This window comes from Dermacentor albipictus, chromosome 8 (genome assembly GCF_038994185.2).
Source record: "Dermacentor albipictus isolate Rhodes 1998 colony chromosome 8, USDA_Dalb.pri_finalv2, whole genome shotgun sequence".
Classification (NCBI taxonomy): Eukaryota; Metazoa; Arthropoda; class Arachnida; order Ixodida; family Ixodidae; genus Dermacentor; species Dermacentor albipictus.
The window spans coordinates 928,699-950,685 of record NC_091828.1 but is presented as its reverse complement, the minus strand read 5'-3'; the positions used below and the strand labels follow the sequence as shown (position 1 = coordinate 950,685).

Genomic DNA, 21,987 nt, shown 5'->3' with positions numbered 1-21,987 from the left:
CCACACAGGATGCGATGAAGCTCACGAAATGCCAAGTCAGTGACAACGCAACTAGAGATGTCGGGGCTACCCTGGGTTTAGCTCTGGAGAAGGCTTTTGACAATGTGTCTCACGTCCACATTCTGAATGCCATATCGGAGCTCAATCTTGGTGCTGCCTTTCATCGCTATATAAGCTCCTTTCTCAAGGGGAGGCAGTTGCTCTCAAGACGGAGGCATTCGAGCTTGGACCTAGGGGCACGCCGCAAGGGGTGGTGGTAATTGCACTTCTCTTCAACATAGCAATGCGGGGCGTCTCTTGGAAAAGCTCTCTACCAATGGTAGGGTCAGTCACACGCTTTATGCAGATGATATAACCATCTGGTGACCCAAAGGAAGCGAAGGGGAGGTTGAAACAAGCCTCCAGACAGCACTAGATGAGGTCGAGTCGTATCTGGAAAACACGGGACTGAGATGCTCGCCTGGTAAATCTGAGCTACTCCTTTACAAGCCAATCAGAAAGGGCCCCCAAGCCTAAGGGACCACTCTCGGACGTTGATATCAACCTAATTACATGTGATGGAAGCCTCATTCCCAGAGTCGACTCTATCCGTGTACGAGGCATGGTTATTGAATCCAATGCGTCCAACAACCTCACGTTGGCCAGAATCCCCACAAAAATGGAAAATGTAATTAGGCTCATCAACAGAGTCTCTAACAGAAGGGGAGGCCCGAAGGAAGACAATCTGCTCTGGCTTTTCCATGCCTTCCTTATGAGTCACGTCATTTATGTAGCAGCTATGCACAATTGCCACACTTCTGAGAAAAAGAAGCTGAACATCCTAATTTGGAAAAGCATCAAAAGGGTACTCATGCTCTCCATGACCGCCAGTAAAGAACGCCTCTATCAACTGGGAGTATACAATTCACTGGAGGAGATTATCGAGGCGCAAGTATCGGCCCAACTGGATTGACTGCCATGCTCTTCAGCGGGGAGAATTCTGGTCATCCTGGGCTTTAACTGAGTACTTGACGAGAGAAAGCATCGAATCACTGACGAGCAAAGAGAAAGCATTTACGTTGCACTAATCTTTCATAATGTACACCTGCAGCACAATGGGGGAAGGCATAGGGCCAGGGCAATTGCGATCCTGAAGAAGATCAAGGACGAACCCTGATCGGTCTGCTTTATGGATGCGACTCAATATGGCCGCATGCCTCACTTTGCCGTAGTGACAATACATCACAGAGGCCACGCTGCTTCGGCAGCCTCGGCGGCTGGGACCACTTCTTCTAAAGTGGAGCAGGTTGCGGTTGCTTTGGCTCTTTTGGATGACAACAGAATACAAACACATACAGATTCTAGATCAGGGTGTTTGCCTCGAGCTCTATTGCGAAAAATACCCATAATATTCTTAGGAACAGGGCAATCACTCCACATACGATTACTTGGTTTCCAGCGCACTTGGGCCTAAATCTTGACTCGCTAATGAACCTCAGTGACATTGCCCACTCCCAGGCACGCATACTAATGTTGAATTCCAATGGCGGAGCCGGAGCAGCCAACGGACTCCGCGAGCGAGCACTAGACTCTGACATAGAGCAACGCCTCAAAATCCGCGAGTGAATCACGGCCTGCGCCGCCAGAGCAAGGCGGAAGCGGAACTTCTATCACTGAGTCACCCAGGATACCTTGCATCTTGTCATTTCCTTCCGCTGTTTGCTCCCAGCACTGGCTCACTGGTCTCTTGTCTCTTTAGCGCCGTTCACCTGTTCTTTAATTTTGAAATGCGGAATGGATATCTCGCCAAGCGCGCAGCAGCTTTTGCTACCCCGCGAGTCCTGACCGGTGGCGCCTCCCAGCAGAAAAACGTGGTAAAGGAAATACGTCACGCAGAGTTCCGGTCCACTCTGCCGATTTTGGCGGAGCATCTTTTTCTGCTCCAAGGAGTGACTCCTGCTCTGAATCCACTCTGACTCTCTCCATTGGAACACCTTACTCCCGCCCTCACTCTGTCATTGGAACAAACTTGCTCCGACTCCGCTATTGGAATTCAACATAACTCTCCGAACGGAAGGAGGAGCCTTGTCACAGTCCAATGTCCAAGAGTTTCGGGACACTCTATTCACCTTTAATGAATTCACAAAACATTTCTATCTGGAGGGAAAAATCTTTCCTCCACCACCTAAAAAGCTCACAAGACCTCAAGCTATAACCCTTAGAATGCTTCAGACTAGCTCTTATCCTAGTCTGGCCTTCATGCACTGTTTGTTCCGGGGCGTTTTTAGCTCACAGTGTCCTAGCTGCGGGGAAACATGCAATTTAGATCACATGCTCTGGCGGTGTCCCTTGCTACGAGATGATAAGAACATCTCTGAACAGAAGCGTAACTCGGCCATCAAGAGCTCGGAATACCATCGTCAGGTTTGGGCTGTCTAGAGAGCCTGATTTGCGGTGGTTAGGTTAGGCCTAACTGTCCCCACGCGAGAGTAGCCCGCGGTGTCACCCTAAGGGGCGGCGCTTCTCAGGATCCTTGTGTGGTGAAGAGGAAGACGAAGAAGGCGCTCTTGTTGCGGCTGTGCGCGTGATCAGCGTTTGTCTACTGCCAGTGCTACCAGACTGTGCCTAGTGCCTCATAATAAATCATCTTATTACATTTGGTGGAGGTGCGGGTACTTCTTGTCTCATCATCGTGCCATCATCGAATGTGCCCGGGCCGAAGTAGCGCTTTTCCCGCTTGCCGATGCCCCGCTGCCTGACCCTTCTGAACAGAAAGCCTGCAAGCTCACTATTGTGTCCGATACAGACATACCACCCGACATGTGTGTGCTTGTGCCCGTCTCTTGCTCTACCGCGCCAGACGCTACAGTACTTTTTACACCGTCGCCGATTTTTCTACGTCGCAAGGCCCTACCTCTCCCATTTGCCGTCCTCACCACTGTGTCTGGATTATCCTCAATGCTTGTGTGTAACCCGTCTCACTACCATGTGACGTTACTGCACGGCGAATCACTCGGTCGTGTTCAGCCCCTTGACCCGCTTCACATTCTCGATGTTTCCGACGACACGGCCTGTTATGAACTCGACGCCCTCACTTCTCCCGTGCCATGCACATCATCATCATCATCGCCGTCATCGTCGTCAGACGTTCTTGAATCTGTCGTAGACGCCGATCTGCCGTCTCCATACCGCCAGCAAGTCTTCGCGCTTCTTCAGAATTTTCGCTCATCGTTTGACTGTGACCAACTATCTCTGGGGCGTACGGCAACCGTCACTCACAGCGTACACACTGGCTCCCATCCTCCTTTACGCCAGCGACCATACCACGTGTCGGCAGCCGAGCGAAAGATCATTAACGAGCAGGTCGACGACATGCTGCACCGTGGCGTCATTCACCCTTCCCACAGTCCTTGGGCGTCTCCTGTAGTATTAGTACGCAAGAAGGACGGGTCAATACGCTTCTGTGTGGATTACCGTCGACTCAATAAGATCACTCGTAAAGATGTCTATCCGCTGCCTCTGATTGATGACGCCCTCGACTCCTTGCAAGGCGCGGAGTACTTCTCATCTTTGGATCTTCGCTCCGGCTATTGGCAAGTGCCCATGGCAGATGATGACTGTGAGAAGACAGCTTTCATCACGCCCGATGGCTTGTATGAATTTACCGTAATGCCATTCGTGCTCTGCAACGCGCCCGCTACTTTCGAGCGTATGATGGACACCATCCTTCGCAACTTCAAGTGGAAAACTTGTCTGTGCTACCTTGATGACATCGTGGTGTTTTCGCCAGATTTCCCGACGCACCTCATTCGCTTGCGTGAGATACTGACCTGCCTCACCTCTGCTGGCCTCCAACTTAACATCAAAAAGTGCCGTTTTGCTGCTCGCAAGTTAACAATATTGGGTCACGTTGTATCGAAAGACGGCGTGCTTCCTGACCCAGCCAAGCTTCGCGCAGTCGCAGAGTTTCCGACGCCCACTACTCTTAAGGCACTCCGCAGCTTTATAGGGCTCTGCTCTTACTTTCGGCGTTTTGTGCGCAATTTCGCGACTATCATCGCACCACTGACCAATTTGCTTACCGCTACTAACGGCATCTCCGCGTGGTCAACTTCCTGTGACGAAGCCTTCCAGCAACTACGTCGCCTACTTACTTCGCCACCGATTCTTCGACACTACGATCCCACAGCGCCTACAGAGGTACATACGGACGCCAGCGGTATCGGACTTGGTGCAGTCCTCGCACAACGGAAAGACGGCTATGACGAGTACGTCGTCGCGTATGCGAGCCGCACCTTAAAGAAGGCAGAAGCCAACTACTCAGTAACAGAAAAGGAGTGCTTGGCCATTATTTGGGCGCTCGTCAAATTTCGTCCATACCTATATGGTCGCCCTTTTGACATTGTCACCGACCACCATTCACTTTGCTGGCTGTCCTCGTTGAAGGATCCGTCAGGTCGCCTAGGGCGATGGGCACTCCGCTTACAAGAATATGATATCCGCGTTGTCTACCGATCGGGCAGAAAGCACTCTGACGCCGATGCGCTTTCTCGATCGCCGCTACCTTGTGATGTGGCTTCAGTGTCTCCGCTCTTCGCATCCATGTCAGCCTTCAACGTCGCTAATATGCCGGACGAGCAGCGTAAGGATCCCCTGCTTTCAACTATGCTGAATTTCCTCCACGACCCATACGCCACACCCTCTTCTCGAACACTTCGTCGCCAAGCCGCTCACTTTACTGTCCGCGACAACGTTCTTTACCGCAGAAATTATTTGCCTGATGGTCTCAAATGGCTCCTGGTGATACCACGACACATGCGTTCTGACATATGCGCTTATTTTCATGCTGCTCCTCATAATGGTCACGCCGGTGTTCTGCAAAACGTATACTCGGCTAAGGCAGCGTTTCTACTGGCACGGCATGTATCACTTCGTGCGCCAGTACGTACGCGCTTGCACGGCGTGCCAACGGCGGAAAATTCCACAGCGCCCACCTGGTGAGCTACAGCCGCTGCCCTGCCCGGCTCGGCCCTTCGATCGCGTCGGCATAGACCTGTACGGGCCACTTTCCTGCAGTTCCTCGGGTAACCGATGGATAATTGTAGGCGTCGACCACTTGACGCGCTACGCCGAGACTGCCGCACTCCCGGCAGCCTCTGCGCGCGAAGTTGCGTTCTTCATCTTGCGGAACTTCATTCTTCGACATGGCGCACCACGCGAACTGTTCAGCGATAGGGGACGTGTCTTCTTGTCCGAAGTCATCCAAGCCCTTCTCGCTGCATGCAGCATCGTTCACCGCAAGTCTACAGCCTACCACCCGCAAACGAACGGCTTGACAGAGAGGTTCAACCGCACACTCGGTGACATGTTGACTATGTACGTCGCCTCGGATCACAGTAACTGGGACACTGTTTTGCCGTTTGTCACGTATGCCTATAATACGGCCACACAAGCTACCACTGGCTTTTCGCCCTTTTTTCTGCTGTATGGACGAGAGCCCTCGTGTACTATGGACACAATGCTCCCATACCGACCCGACGCTTCCAAATGCACGCCTGTGTCTGAAGCCGCCAAATACGCCGAGGACTGTAGGCAGCTCGCGCGAGCCCTTACAACCGCTGCTCAAGGTCGTCAAAAGCTGCGGCGTGACAGTGACGCGCTTACACCAGTTTTCCCGACTGGTTCCCTTGTTTGGTTGTGGGTCCCGCCTCACAGCCCTGGCCTTTCGACCAAACTCCTTGCACGCTATGATGGCCCCTACCGCGTCATAGACCGTACCTCCGCTGTCACCTATGTTGTAGAACCTGTGACACCTTCGCCCGACCATAGGCATCGCGGGCGTGACACTGTTCATGTCAACCGACTTAAGCCGTACTATGACCCCCTCATCCTACCTACGCCGTAAGTCGCCAGGATGGCTCCTCTTCTCTCCCGGGGGCCAGTGTGGTGAAGAGGAAGGCGAAGAAGGCGCTCTTGTTGCGGCTGTGCGCGTGATCAGCGTTTGTCTACTGCCAGTGCTACCAGACTGTGCCTAGTGCCTCATAATAAATCATCTTATTACACTTGTAATAAAGTTCTTCGTATCTGTATCCGTATTGAAGTGAGAAGCACAGAGAAGACGTTCGCATCCCCACTGCCTGCTCTCTTCATTGCAGGCAACGCTATAAGCAGAGGCAGCAGAGTGGGTGTGAAAGCTTCGCAGGTTTCGCCCATGTTAAGATATAGTCAATAAAGCCTGAAACCATATCTTTGGTCGCCAACTCTCAAATTCAACAAAATGAAATGTGCTTTTTACAAATGCCCGATTATTGGCAAAATCCTACTGCCGCTTCCATAAAAGAAAACTCAGTTGGTGACTGTACTCATTTTAGGGGGGAGGCGGGGATCAGAATTAACTATCTTGTTTCTTGACAGAAAGGGCTGAAATTTGGCACACATACTGAACATTCCAATAAAGAGACAAATCTAAAATTTCATTAGGATATCTTAATTAGCTTTTGTTTTATAAGAATTTATAAGTTCCTTGCTTGTGGAAAGCCTGGCACAGTAACGAAACATGATAGGGAGCTGGGAATACTTTGCATGTTTGCCCAGATGTCTAATCTACATCAAGACAGTGTTCGATTTTTTTTTTAGTGCGTTAATAATTTTTTGCTCAACATAACATGCACATGACTGTGCTTCACTGCATGGAGCCATGTAGTAATTGCGAAATAATTAAATAATGGAATGATAAAGAAACATTTCAAGACTGTCTTTAAGTAAAGCACAGCTTGTGGATCACAGCAAAACAAACTGGGCCAAAATCGGTCAAGCCATTGTTGTGCTACGCTTTCCACGAGCGAGGTGGTTGACAAAAAAAAAATGCAATTGAGAAAACTGGCTGCAAAGTTTTAAAAGCATGCAAATTTATTAAGAAGCACCAGGGCTGTAATATTTTGAATCATTGCTGTCAGGCATCTTCTTACACCTTTGCCTCATTGTTTGGTGGGCTTTGGATGCCTTCTTCAGGCGTTCTTTATCCTTTTCTTGCGCCGTCTGGAGTAGTGCATGACCACCATTTTCATTGCCAGACCGAGCCTGGTATCGCAGTGTACACCCACAGAACGCTGTTGGCATCTTGGGCACAGAGTTTTAGCGATCAAAGAGTTCATCGCGGAAACAGGCATAATAATGAACTCACAGTCACAAGGGGCCGAAATTTGTTCTTGGCATTGCTGCTTCCGCTCAGTCGCGGACACTGCGCGAAGGGAGTCGCGAACGCTGCATGCCTGCGCTTCTGCAGTCACCGCTGACACAAAACGCGGCTCGAGGCGCGTCTGAATAGTGCGACGATTCGTCTGGTGAGCCTCGAGTCACCATACAGTATGTAGCTCGTCGACGGTAGGGGCTCACTCGCAGGCTGTGTGTCCCTGTCGCACGACGCATCGGAAACGCACACAGTCTCTGCCGGCGATGGAGACCTTCGACCCGCGTCGCCTCCAACAACGCGGGCTCGCTTGCCGACTCGCGCGGCCGTACGCACAGGTGCGAGAGCCTCCGTTGGCACGTCTTCCGGTGGCTTGATTATCAATGTCGATCTCACAGTGCGATTGTCGGCTTCGCTGCTGGAATCGCACGGTGCAAGATAACACGGCACGTTATCTGCGTGTTCAGTCGGGTTCTCCGCTTCTCCCGCTGGCCGCCGTCTTTCTCTCGCCGTAGGAGGCCTGCGCTTCCGCTTTGCGAAGGCATGCTTCATTTAAAAGTTCTTTTCGAACGAGCGACGATCCATCGCTGACCTGGGAGCTTTCATAAATCCGAATTCTGCGAGTGTCAAACGAAGAAAGACGCCGGCGTGGTTTTCAAAGCAGACAACTGCGGTACGCCATGGTTGCCAACTTCCCCGCTGCTGCAGCAGCAACCAATGGCGAGACGCCTTGCAGTACGGCAACCAATCGGAGGCCCGCTTTCATCGCATGGCCCGTGTGACCGCCTCTAGCAGACCCGCGCTTCTTTTGTGCTTGTGTGTTTGTTACAAGATGGCGACGACCGAAGAATTGAGAAACGGAATGGCGAAACTTCGACCTTTCGAACGATACCAAGATGGCGGCGTTCGGTGGCGGGAAAGACGAGTTAGGGCTCCGCGAACTGCGATGATTTTACGCGATTTTAAGCCGTTTTCTCGCCCTACGCACCGATAAATTAATTTTTTTCGGCCACTTTTAGCGCGTTTTCAGTCAAACCATTTTGATACAATGTAGATTAGGCATTGCAGATACCGAAACGCGTCGTTGCCAAAAATCGATCTTTTTGGGGATTTTTGCGATCTGATCCCCGCGTCCCCCCTTAATACAAAGGTCGAATTTCAATATAACGAACAAAGTTCCATTTTTACAGACTTTATTCAGGAGACAACGTGCTCTCCTGAATCATCATCATCATCATCATCATCATCATCATCCTGTTTTATGTCCACGGCAGGACGAAAGCCTCTCCCTGCGATCTCCAATTACCCCTGTCCTGCGCCAACCGATTCCAACTAGAGCCTGTGAATTTTCTAATTTCATCGCTCCACCTAGTCTTTTGTCGTCCTCGATTGCGTTTTCGTTCTCTTGGTCCCCATTCTGTAACCCTAATGGTGCAACGGTTATCTAACCGACGCATTACATGACTTGCCCAGCTCGAACAGTATGTATGTTCAGAACAGTGAAATCACAAACCACTATGTCATACATGTTATTAGCAAGTAGGGAAAAAAAAGGCATTTAGGATCAGTGAGGAATGTTGTAACTGCTTCAACTGTGCCTTGGAAAACCAGCCTGAGGGCGGTGCAAAAGTTCATTCTGTACCTGGTAGATGAGATCGAGGACATCTGATGACGTCTCCAGCAGGCACCGCTGGTACAGCAGGCGCAGCATACACGGCAACAGAGCCGGGATCCACTCGCTCAGCGGCTGCAAGACAGAGAGACCGCGCTACGTCAATGGACTTAAAACTGGCCATCCACATTCTCCGTCTCGCCTCCCCTAACATTTTGTCCCAAGAAACTGTTTACCCGGGCAATTTGCTGGCTACATTTGGAAAAAGGCTTGCACTTTTTGAGGCCAATCTGGTTCCCCAAATAATAACAGTCATCTACCTTGCCTGCCTTTCATTTCCTTTCAACGTTTCACATATAGTACTTCCAGGTCACGAACCACACGCACGATGTCAGCATTACACAGCATTCGTGACGGAAAATTAGCAGGCACAGAGTTTTCAAAAAAGAAAAAGCAAGCAAGACAGACGACAGTTATTAGTGGAGACAAGACACTTCCATAAAAGTGTAAGCTTTTTTTATAGCGCATTTGCATCCATAAAAGTGCTGTAAAATATTTAAAGAAGGCAAATTTAACGTCAAAGGGCCCCAAATCACATCTGACACTTCGTCAAATACTGCAAACAAGGCTCTGCGAATGTTCGAATATACAGCCGCCGACTGATTTTTCGGACTACAAAAATTCAGACATGCTCAATTATTCGGTCTGCTTCGCGGCACCACCATTCCCCATAGACCATAATGTATAACAACTGCCGAACGTTCGGACACCTTGCCAGCTCTCGTCTGATTTTTCGGACACTCCTTGAGTCAACTCAATTGAGAGCACCATGCACCGACTCTGACCGGTGCATGGTTCGACTTGCTGAATGCCATTTTTGTTTTGAACGGAGCCTCCTTGCTGCCCCACGAAGTTGCGCTACTGCAAATCCCCGCTCATCATCATCGTTTCTGCCTGGTTCGATTGAGTGGCTACAGCAGTTCCGATCTCAGCTTAGTAAGCCATGTCAAGACAATCCAGCAGCTGCTTTGTTTCTTTTTTTGTGCATGATGCTGAAATAGGCCACGTTTTTCGACTCGTGTCAGCGTGACGGCGTAGTGGTGTTTGCTTTGTATGCTTTGTCTAGGTTGCGGTGATCCAACGCGGCATACGGAAACATCGCGTCAAGCGTCTAATGGCGCCGACAGTGCCTGCGCAGACTGCGCTGCGGAATGCCGGCAAGCGGGTGCCGGGAGGCCCAGGATTTGTCGCCTTCCGATGTGCTCCCTACTGACGCCAAAAATGTTCTGCCAAGACCTGCGCAGTGGTTGCATTGCGATTCCGGACACCGTCTCATTTGACAGTTTCACAGGTGCTGACACTCCTGTACTCGACTCCTGCACTCCTGTACCCGCAGAACTCAACGACGGCGAGGTCATTCGTCAGGTTTCTGCTGCACCGCCGGACGATGACTCCGTTTCAAAAGATGACGCACCATGTGCTATGCTGCCGTCGCATGCGGAGCGTGTACAAACAGTGGCTGCTTTCAGCCACCTATAGTGAATGTACAACCCTCTCCGAGATTCAGGCTTATCCGATTGCGCGTAAGCGGAACAATATGCAATGGCACATTCACGATTTCTTCAAGCCTACTGCAGAGCCCGAATAAGTGCGTGGAAATAAAGGATTTCTTTTTATTCTTCTTAAGGAGAGACGCGGGTCTTGAAATGACAAAAAAATAGCAAAAAAGTCGATTTTTGGAAAAGTGCATTTTCGCTACGTTTATACATTCAAGAATCCCTCCACGAAATCTAGAACCTAAATTTAATTGGAAAACCGTGGAACCGTGGAAAGCCGTGGAATTAGCAAAATATTGCCAAAAATATTCGAACTTCGCGCCGTCGTCATTTGCGAACGCGTTGGCCGGCGGGCACCATTTTGGGCTTGTTTGGAAGCTGCTTTCTTTGTGCGTATTTTGCGCCGGTTCAAAATGGCGTAGGTGAGGAGGAACCGATGCTATCGCGTCATTTCTGAAGGATGTGCCCGTGCCGCTGATTGGCCAAATCACGCACGCCCCCCGCGCACCTCGCTCCTATTGGTCTGGCGCCGTTTGAGTGCCAATTTCCGCGTGGCGTGGCGACAGACTGGTCGCTCTTGTGCGCGCTGCGCGTTTGTTCAGCCGCTCGCTTCTTGACAACGTTTGATAAAGTGTCTTTTTTTGCTGCCCAAATGGCTGGAGGAGAGCGTTGTCTGAAGACTACTACGCATCAAGCGTTCAACAAGGCGCGAAGGTGGCCGTGGAATGCCCGACAGAAGACGGATAAGCCTGTCATGCACCCTGAGTTGCCGGCTGCTGGTCTGCCTGAAGATTCTGCCGGATCGAGTTCCAAGCTGCAACCCGGTACGTCTAGCATCAACACTTCGTCCACCCACACCTCGCGTGTTGGCGCAGACTGTCTAGATACCATTTTCTTCACAAACGAAGAAAGAAGCAAGCGCGCAGCGAACGCAGACAAGGCGAAACACTGGTGTTGCAGTCTGTAACGCAGCGAAAGTTTGAGCTGCTGGATAATGACACGAAAGAGGACATCAACGACAGCGGAACGGAATTTGCGATAGTCTATTTATCCGTTGTACAAGACTTTTTGGACTTATGCCATGTCCCATGTGCAGCCAGAAGACGCTGATGCTTTCGAAGGACCCCGCCAAGGAGTACGGGCTCTGTGCCAAGCTTGTGCTGGAGTGCTCCACGTGTGGCATGCGCGAAAGGATCGTCGGAGGCTTCACATGTCCAACAAGGATCACACAAACAGAAATGCTTTGACAAACAAGCTTGCAAAGAGGCACAAGCCAGCAACAGACTGCCTACAGTCCTGGGCTTTTATAGGTATAGGTGTGACCTGTGCTGAATGCACAATTGTGTGAGTGTGCAAGAGATATACATTTTTTTTTAATTTGAATTCTGGGATTTTACGTTCCAAAACCATGATATGATTCTGGATCAATTTTCACCACTTGGGAAGTGCTACAACACAAGCACATGAACTTTTTTGCATTTCAGCTCCATTGAAATGTGGCGACCACCACTGGGATTTGAGCAAGATTTTTTGTTGTAGCGATAAACTTTGTGGAAAGGACATATTTTGTTGTGGCCATGAAGTCTGTGCAACTTTATTTGCATAGGGATGCCATTTGTGTGCCTTCTGTTCAAGAAGGAAATAAAATAGGTGGTGCTTGCTTTCTGGCATTGCATGATGTTGCAACCAATATCTCAGTGTTATTTTTGCACAATGGCCATATATATATGTCATGAACTTGTTGCTGAAAGACAGGGCTACATGGTGACGTAATTTATATTGCCATATTGTTAGACCATTCAAAGTTACAGTGAACTGAAAGTTCAAACTCGTTTTTCTCAGCTTCATTTTTTTGGACACCGCACACTGCCTCACGGGGGATCTTAATATGTTCTTTCTAAGTACCAGCAAAATGTATGGTATCAACATATTTGTGTCGAATGAATCTAGCCGGTGATGCTATCTATGTATTTTTAAAGTTGCTGGCTAAATTTTAATTGCCACTAAATACAAATGAAAATTAGCAAAAATATTGAAATTATGTTTACATCTGTTCTTTTTTTGCATTATAAGTGCACTGAGAACAATAAAAATAGCATCACCGGCTAGAGCTACTCTCTGGCGTTCTGGCCGCATATTTTGTTTTTGCTTTTGACAACGTTAAGTTTTTGAAAAGTCCCGTAAGAAATTGATTGAAGTTCTGTATTAAAACTTTGCATCATTTGTTCTAATGAAGTTACAAAAATCTAATTAGATATTTGCAATCAGCAGAAAAAACCGAACAATACTGGTAAATATCATCCAGTTCACACTAAAATTAACAAAATTGGTTTTGGAACCCACATCTCCCCTTAATCTACTTTTTCAAACACTTGTTTATTCGGACATTTTTGCAGTCCCCGTGAGGTCCGAATAAACGGTCGGCGACTGTAATCAAAACAAATAGTGAACATTTAAATGACTCAATTTGCAAATCAAATATCTACTATTTTATTCTTCAAGTACAGTCTAGCCCAGTTATATAAAGTCGGTGGGAATCGGAATTCACTTCGCTATATCCGCTATTTCGTAATATGTGGACTATGAAAAAAAATGCAAACATGGGCATACCGATTTATTGCCGCTGAAAGAAGTGGTCCCGCGTCCCCTAAACACGTTTCGCGAGACGGACTTCAGGATTGCAGTTTCCATACCATCCAACTGCGAACCAAAGATCTGCGGAGGTATTCTGTAAGAGTCCACCTAGTGGACTGTCCATTTTGGCCACTGCTGATTGGCTAGGGCCGCTCGTCTCCTCCTCTCTCGTACAGCTGCATCCAATCAGCAGCAGCCGAAATGGACAGTCCACTAGGTGGACTCTTACAGAATACCCCTCCAGGTCGAACTCCGGACTCCCAAGGTTGTGGGGAGCACATGTGCCCATCTTCCCCCGCGCCGTCGCGTCGAGAGCCGGCATAGACAGGGGAGAGGCGCACTATGCCCTCTCCCGATTCTCCCTCGCTCTCACGACGCGCGCGCGCCCTTCCTCCCGGACTTGTGGGCAGGTAGCTGATGGGCGAGGAGGACGTTCCCCTAACCCAGGTAAAAAGGTACAAAGTAGCGCGACCGGGGGAGACCCGCTCTCTCTGAGGCCGGACCCCTAACCTGCCGGACTGGAGTACCTGACGCAACCTGTGAGTGACCACGTTGCCTGACCATCCCGGGCAACGAGGCCAGCCTGTTTATTACTATTACAGAGAGGACGTCCCTCTGCCAGTGTTCTTTATTGCCGCTAGCAATAAACGTTCTTACAGTTCACACTGCTGGTTGCCTTATTCGTTCGAACCCGACGTAGCCATGATTCCCGCGCTACGGGTTGGGGAGTAACACAAAGCGACTGCGTGGGGCTAGATCCGGAGCTCGCCTTCAGCCCTAGCCGCACGCAGAGTGGAACCCCCACATTTGGCGCTACCAACGTGGATCGAATCCGGCAACACGGCTAGTCTTCGGGTGTGTGTTGGCGCTAGAACTACCCACGTTTCAGCAGACAATGGCGGCTGGCTTGTCTGACCTCTCAGATTTGTTCATGTTGTCAAATGTAGCGACGCAAAGTCAGCAGCGTATTGCTAACGCGGCGGCAGCTTTGGTTTTGAGCGTTTCACGCGGAACAGTCAGGCTGGCACAAATGCCAGTGGACAGAGGTTAACCCTGATACGAGGCGTACCACGTCGAGCCCCTCGCCGCTTCGCAACGCGGACACAGAGGCACACATGCCACTAAATAACTCGACCCGCGCGGCGGACGCATCCGGCCCTTTGGGCGCGAGTTGGCCGTTGAGCGAGGCAATGCTTCAAAACACGTTGCAAATATGCAGAGCTTAGCAGGTGTCCTGCAAGGCACAATGCAGGCCTCGTCGCAGAGCGAGCGACCATGGATTAGGGTAGACATGCCTACCTACAGTGGGTACCACGATCGCACAAGTGCAAGGGAGTACCTCGACCGTCTGCTGTATTACCAGCAGGCAACCGGGCTTTCAGACGCCGAACTAGTCACGTGCGTGATCCCGGTTTCACTGACTGACCAGGCGGCTCGATGGTTCCGACTGACCGGACACCGATGCCACGCGGTAGAAGAGTTCCGCGAGGAATTTCTTCCGGCCAATTACGAGTGGCGTTTGAGCAGAGAGTTGGAGCTTCGTACCCAGCATCCGGACGAGTCTCTGCTGGAATATGTTCGAGCGATGGACGAACTTTATCGTCTCGCGAACCCTCACGCCACTGATGCAGAGAAAGTTGAGCGTGTCACACGGCACGCACACCCCACTTTCGCGGCCTACTTCAGAGGATGTAGGTTTACAGACCTAGACGAACTCGTCGCTGAGGCGAAGCGCATCCAGGGGGACATCCTCGCGGTGCGAGCATACCGTCCGCTTCCACCCACAGTGCTGTCACTCGAGCCTCGCTGAGCGTGGAACGGCGGCACGATCACTTCCCACTCCTCTAGAGTCGACGCGTCGGCATTGTTCGCGGAGCAGCAGGTCCAGCGTAGTTGGGAGTTATCAGACCGCGCTTTGGACCCGTACGCCTATGCGCTGAGAACAGCACCGACTAATGCCGCACTCAGCGCGCCGCGACAGGAAGGAGAGGCCGATGCGAGACTGTAGAAGCGGCACATGCCGAACGCAGTTCAAGGAAGCTATGGCGAGCCGGAGTGGAGCGACGACCGCCCAGGCCACCGAGGCTTCCGCGGCCGCTGCTACCAATGCGGTCGACCAGGGTACATTGCCCGTGACTGCGGCCGCACGCCGGGCCGAGGCCGAGCGCGTGGCTCGGGAAACGGGCGAGGCCGCCAGTGATCCACCTTGGATCCCGTGCGGCGATGTCGAACATAGCCGGTGGTATGGAGTAACTTGCGCCTTCGGCTTGTCGCGTAGGAGGTGTTGCGGACTCGCAGGCGCCGTTCATCGAGCTAACGATAGCCCGAAAAAAATTCGCTGCATTATTGGATACCAGAGCAAGCGCTTCATCATTTGGTCACGAGGTGTTGCATCATCTCCGCGAGAACAATATCCGCTTGAGAGATAATGACACCACCTTCCGACTTGCTTCCGGCACAGCACAATCGAGCGGTGCAGCTAGGTTAGTGATCCGTTGGGAGAAACGCGTCAGGCGACAACGCCTCGTACATCTCCCGGGTTTATCAGTGCCTGTTATTTTCGGTCGAGACTTTCTCGTCAAGTCGGGCATTGGAATAGACATCGGTAACGGAGGTTACCGAGAGAACGGAACGGGTGCTTTAAAGCTTTTCGCAAAAGCGCCTGTGGCAACGGAGACACGCCAGTCTCCGGGCATGGCGGGAGTGGGCCACACCCGGCCACAGCCAAGCGAGCAAACAGTAATCGGCGCAGGCGAGGAGAGAGACACGGTGGCACAACAGTGCGCCACTGTTCTGCGAGGAGTAACGCACCCGCTTTTGTCAGAGGTCAATATGCCGGAGAGAGAATGGGCACGACTGTCGTCGCTGTTGTACGAATACGACGCGATTTTCACTGACCGTCCGGGCCACACTACGCTAGTCAGACACAGGATATACACGGGTGACGCGGCACCATATGTTGTGTCGGCAGCAACAGGCAAGCAGGGGCCCAGCACCCAGCGAACGCGCGGCGAGCGCCCGACGCAGAGAGGGAGACGCGGAGCCAACTGCTCCTGATGAAAACCGGACTAAGGACTGAGCCGGCTAGTGGGCGTTTATTACCAAAAAGAGACTCTACATGCCAGATGGCACTTCCTGAGTGGTCCAAGCTCGTCACAAGACACAAGGGGGGTGCACCATGTAGCTAGACTACTACGAAACATAAATGTATGATAACACGGAGATCTCGTAGGAGGAGACACTATACCACACCATGGAAATGTAATCCTCGGCCGATTAGCTTGACTAAGCGGAAAGCACTTGATAGCGCCTTAGACGAACTCATCGACACAGGCGTAGTGGAAAGGTCGAACCGCCCATGGGGCTTCCCGGTAGTTCTAGTCCCGAAGAAGGATGCGTACCCTCTACCCTCCATTTCCTCTTTAGTGTCTAACCTAGGCGGGGTGAAGTACTTTACGACGCTCGATGCTAGTCGTGGATACTTTCAGGTCGAAATGGACGAGCGTGACAAAGAGAAAACGGCTTTCACTTGAAACCGGGGGCTCTTTCAATTTAAGAGAATGTCTTTTGGTTTGGTTGGAGCTCCCGCTACATATCAAAGGTTGATGGACGGAGTGCTAGGAGACTCGAAGTGGCAACATGCCCTCGCATATCTGGACGACATAGTGGTTTATTCGAAAACATTTGAGGAGCACTTGCGCCACTTGAGAGACGTCCTAGACAGGCTGAGGTCCGCGGGTATCACGCTGAACCCGAACAAAGCTCAGATAACTGCGAACAGAATAGCGCTGTTGGGATTCTAATGGACAACGGCCGCATCCTGCCAAGTAAGGATAAGCTCGAGGCTATACTGAGGTACCCGTCGCCGAAAGATATCAGCGAACTGAGGCGCTTTCTGGGATTGGTGAACTTTTATCGCCAATTCATTCCAGACTGCGTGGCAGTGCAAGCGCCTTTGACGAAGCTCTTGAGGAAAGACGAACGGTGGACTTGGGGTCAAGAGCAGGAGGCGGCACTGCGTGGCCTCGTGAAGGTGCTCGCTGACACGGCCGAATTGCAGCTGCCAGATTTGAACAGGCAGTTTGATTCAAACAGATGCAAGCGACCTAGGCTTAGGTGCAATTTTGCTTCAGGAGCACGGAGGCACTCTCCGACCGGTTGCGTTCTCGAGTCGTTCGTTGACGCCGGCAGAACGGAACTACTCGATGACAGAGAAGGAGTGCCTCGTGATAGTTTTCGCTCTGCGAAAGTTCGGCTATTACGTCGATGGAGTGGCATTCAAGATTGAGACTGACCACACACAAGGCTCTCACTTGGTTGAGGCGCTTGAGCGAGCCGAGTGGCCGCCTGGCGCGTTGGGCACTGCTGCTGCCGTGTTACGACTTCACCGTGCGCTACCGCAAAGGAAAAAGCAATGCCGCAGTTGACGCACTTTCGCGAGCGCCAGTCCGAGGCGATGGAGAGGCCCAAGTAAGGAACGCGGAACAACCGTCGATCCTGGGCGAGAGTGTGAACCACGTAGATGTTGTCGGTTTCGCAGGAGTCGTCTTCAGCAGAGAGGAGCTGTTCGCGGCTCAGCAGAAGAACCCGTTTTGTCGAAAAGTGCTCGACGAGCTCCGGGAGCAGGGTGGCGTGGCCGCCGCACACATGGAGGCAGCTGGTATTGCTGTCGGTGCTAAGCGCTCAGGATCAGTTGGTAATGCTGTGAGTGCGCTGGATTCTTATCTGCTGAATTCCGACGGCCTCCTGCTGAGGTATATTCCCACCAAGGACGACACAAGTGAGGCGTTTAAGGTGGTGATACCGCGCGCGTTGCGAGGAGCACTGCTACGCTACTTTCACAACTCGTGTATCGCTGGCCACGCGAGCGGCCCCAAGACTTACGTTAAGGGGGGATGAGGGTCTTGAAAACTTTTTTTTTATTTCGTAACATATCTTCCTGAAAATTGGCATGCAGATATATCTTTGAATGCTGATCCCAAATATATATTCAGATTTTATATATCTCATCTATAAATGAAGATATTGCAAAATAATTCATCCCACATAGGTCTTTTCTTACGGGCCATTATGATAATTTCTTAATTAAAAAAACTAGTTTCAAAGAATGGCTGTCATTTCCAAGGGCCCACTGCACATCCTAAAGCTAAAGAAATTTTTAAAAAGTGATCATACAGGTCATGAATGAATAACAAAGTAGGAAGAAAAAAACAATGCGGGAGTAATTAGCTTACATCTGACCTAATTGCTAGTCTAATGGGTTTAATGAAAAATGGAAAGCTTTAGGATGTAGTTGAGGTTTTACTGAAAAAAATGATACCTAATTCAATAAAATCAGTTGATGCAAACATTATGAAAAGTTCTGTAAGGCAAAGGCATTTGATCGAAAAAGCAAAGCTGAGAAAATTGCATTCAAAGTTTTGCTTACTCTGCCACTTTTGTTTACCTATCACATGGAAAAATTTAATGCTTTAGCATGCAGCCCAGTCATTACTGAACACAATAACACCAAACTCAAAGAAATCTGTTCATGTAAAGATTGTGAAAACCTCTGTATTTCATTGGTACTTGGCAAAAAAAAAAAAAAAAGCTCAGAAAGTCGTCTTTACTTGCTGCGCCGACGTTCATTAGCTCGAACTTGCGGGAAGTCGCGGACTTCTTCGCCAGTGAAGTTTTAATGTTGTCTGCGTACTTTTCACGCCCCGCGCACTCCGCGCAAAACACCGCGTCGAAGCGTTGAGCACGCGAGCTCGGTTCAGCCGCGTCCGTCGGCACCGAAGCGGCGTTCGGAAACGCCGAAGTCGACGTTAGGCTTAGGTCAGCCGGCTCGGCCGCTTCCGACGACACGGAATCCGAAGCGACTTGCAGCGTTTCAAAAGTTAGCATTTTCGACGGGCTTAGTCCAGGCGCATCCACCGGCACTGCAGAGACTTGCGGTAACACCGAAGTTGACACTGATCGGGACTGTCCAGCCGCGTCCACCGGCGAAGCTGTTGTTGGCGAGCTCACTCCAGCCGCATCCACCAAGGCCACAGCCATATCTCTATGCCACAGCAGCTTGCGGCATCACCGAAGCTGTAGTTCTCGACGATGTAGCGCTCTTATTCCATGCGCGCCTCGTTTTGCTGACTGCTTTTCGCGTGCTTGCTTTCAAGCGCGCGTCTCGCGCCATCGTGACAGGCGGAACAAAGACACCAGGCACGCAAAAGCAAGAAATTCGTGGTTAAAAGAGGCGACTCAATAGCCAATATATCTACAAGAACGATAAAGAAAAAGGCAGAACGAAAAATACAAGAGGAATGCGAAAAAAATGACGTACGCGCCGGCGAAAGCAGACGACGCGAAGGAGTCGAACAACGCGGCCGCGGGGCCGCGGCAGGCGAAGCATGCGTCGCGGCCAATCAGAGGGCTGCGCCTCGGGGAGGCGCCCGCTTCACCCAATCAGCGGCTGTCTCGCGACGATTTCGCTCTTGAGAACGGGTGCTTGGGGTGCCGATCGCTCCGCTGCACGAGGGTCTACAGCGTGCCGAGGGGCGCCAGAATGGAGAGCGGGAAACCAGCTTTCAAACGAGACCAAGATGGCGCCGATCGGTTCGCGTCGCGCGGAGCTACGGCAGCTTGAAAATGAGGCAAATCTTCGCGCTTGGCGTTCAATTTCGGCTCACCGACGTTTCTAAATTGCCGTTTTTTTTATACTTCGAGTAGGAATTGAGCCATAATATTTTGTAGAGGCATAGTTGGGACATTAAAGACTTCAAAAACGCAATTTTTGAAAATTGCCATTTTTGACCATTTTTCGCGATTTCAAGACCCGCGTCCCCACGTTAAGTTGTGTCGCCTCGCTACCTGGCCAGGCATGAAACGGGACGTGATGCGCCACGCCCGCTCATGTCATGTGGCCAAAGCGTGAAGCCCCGAGGTGGACGACCACCCGGCCTCATGCAGCCTATCGACAGCCAGACTCCCTGGCAAATCGCGGCGTGTGACATCATGGGACCGTATCCCACCACACCGAGCAGGAACAAATCCTTGCTTGTAGTCACAGATCACTTCAGTATATGGGTCGAACTTTTCCTCTAGTGAAAACTGACGACACGAGTGATCATGGATAAGTTGATCGAGGTTTTCACCAGATTTGGCTTTTCAGAGCAGTTGATAACGGACAATGCGTCCTACTTCACTGCGAAGGTTTTTGTCGACTCGTGCGCTGCATTTGGCATTAAGCTTAAGAAAATTACAACTTACCATGCTCAGTCGAACCCCACTGAACGGGTCAATCGCAACATTAAGCACATGCTTGTCGCGTTCTCTGAAAGACATAAGGACTGGGATACCTACCTTCCAGAGATCGGGTTTGCATTGCGATCGACAGTGAACCACTCGACTGGGTATGCGCCTTCTCTCAACCTGGGGAGAGAGCTGCCGAATCCGATGGATAGAGTTCTCGCGGATCGCAGTGGAATATTGGTCGCACCGGCAGCACGAGCTGAATATGCGACGCACCTACGTGCCAAGATGGCGGAAGCTCTACACAAAGCGCGCCGTAATCTTCGCACTGCTAGGGCGCAACAGAAGGCGCAGTATGACCGCTCGCATCGGAACGTCCGCTACTAAGTGGGCGATCTGGTGCTTCGACGCCAGCACGTTCTCAGTGATTCTAGCAAACAGTTTGCTGCCTTGCTGGCGCCAAAGTGGGCCGGGCCGTATCAAGTGCGAGAGAAGGTTTCCTCGCTTGTTTACCGGCTCAAGAACATGAAAGGGAAGCCGATCGGCGGGCCGGTACACGTGTGCGACCTGAAACGCTACGTGCCACGTGATGAGCAGTGGGATGAAGACGAGATCCACCCTCAACCAAGGTTGGCGAGTAAGAGCAGCCAGAATCGAACAGCGAGCCCGCAGCCGCGCTACAACTTGCGTAGCAGGTGGAAGTCATCCGACTGCTATATTTGCGTAGCCCGATGACTGTGAGGACCATTCGTAAGTCCGGGCCGTGCTGGCACCTTGTTAGTTCCTGCCGGGAAGCAAACGTCTAGTGACAGCAGAGCGCCGAGCATTGGCGACCAGTCGTCGTTCCAGTCTTCAACCAACCACACAGACCACGACGGGAATGTGTCGTGAACAATTCAACGTGTTTGCATGCGGTGTGCATTGACCAAAGACTTGCAAGGGCCAGTGCGGCGATTATCCTGTGCTGGGAATCGTTGACGGTGCGGACGACCATTCCCGTCATAATGGCCGTTGACGGTGTTCCCAGATCCGGCCAGTCATGCTGCTTATCACAATTTCGTACCATGCAGTGTGTAGTATAGTGTCGCCCCCTGTCAGATCTATGTGTCATCGCACATGTATGTTTTGTAGTTGTTTAGCTAGATGGCGCACCCCCCTTCTGTCATGTGACGAACATTGGACCAATCGGGAGGTGCCATCTGGCGTGTGAAGCCTTTATTAGTAATAAACAGCCGCCGGTCGGCCGAGTCTTCGTTCCGGTTTTCATCGGGAGCAGTTCGCTCTGAGTCTCCTTCACTGCGCCGGCGCTAGCCGCGCGTTCGCTGGTTGGGGCCCCCCGTTTGCCTGCCGCTGCCGACACAACGCAGTGGACTAATCCAATTTTCCGAAGCAGGAAACAAGACACAGCCGTGCAAACTGCCTGCAGTACTCGCGCGTACAACTGACGCACCGGCGGCGCTGACGGCGCTACGCTGGCCTTGCAGCCGCACTACCCGGTGCCGGGTAGTGCAGCCGCACTACCCGGCGCCCATCAAGCGACCTCCCGGCTTGTGCAGCCAACACCTGGGGCGCGGCACGGAGAGCCGCCTTCGAGCCGGGACTATGATCCGCCTCATACGCCCGAACAGTGCCGCTGACTGGGCACCTTCAAGTCGGCATCAAGTATCTGCCAATTGAGGGCTACAGCAACGCAAGCCCGACGCTCAAGGCCGGCATGTGCAACGCTGCCTTGATCGCGAACCTTGGCGGGAACTTTAGCAAACAGGCGCCCGAACCCCTCGAGCATACCT

General features: G+C 51.4%; 1 protein-coding gene across 7 annotated transcripts in view; it reads right to left on the bottom strand.

Annotated features, from left to right (window-relative positions):
* The window catches only part of Hel89B (histone acetyltransferase 1), a 506,945-nt gene that overhangs the window by 233,390 nt on the left and 251,568 nt on the right, over positions 1–21,987 (bottom strand). For all 7 annotated transcript variants that reach the window (XM_070523038.1, XM_070523033.1, XM_070523034.1 and 4 more), the window contains one exon: positions 8,811–8,915. In XM_070523038.1, the coding sequence (XP_070379139.1) occupies positions 8,811–8,915 (105 nt within the window). The remainder of the gene's footprint in view (positions 1–8,810; positions 8,916–21,987) is intronic.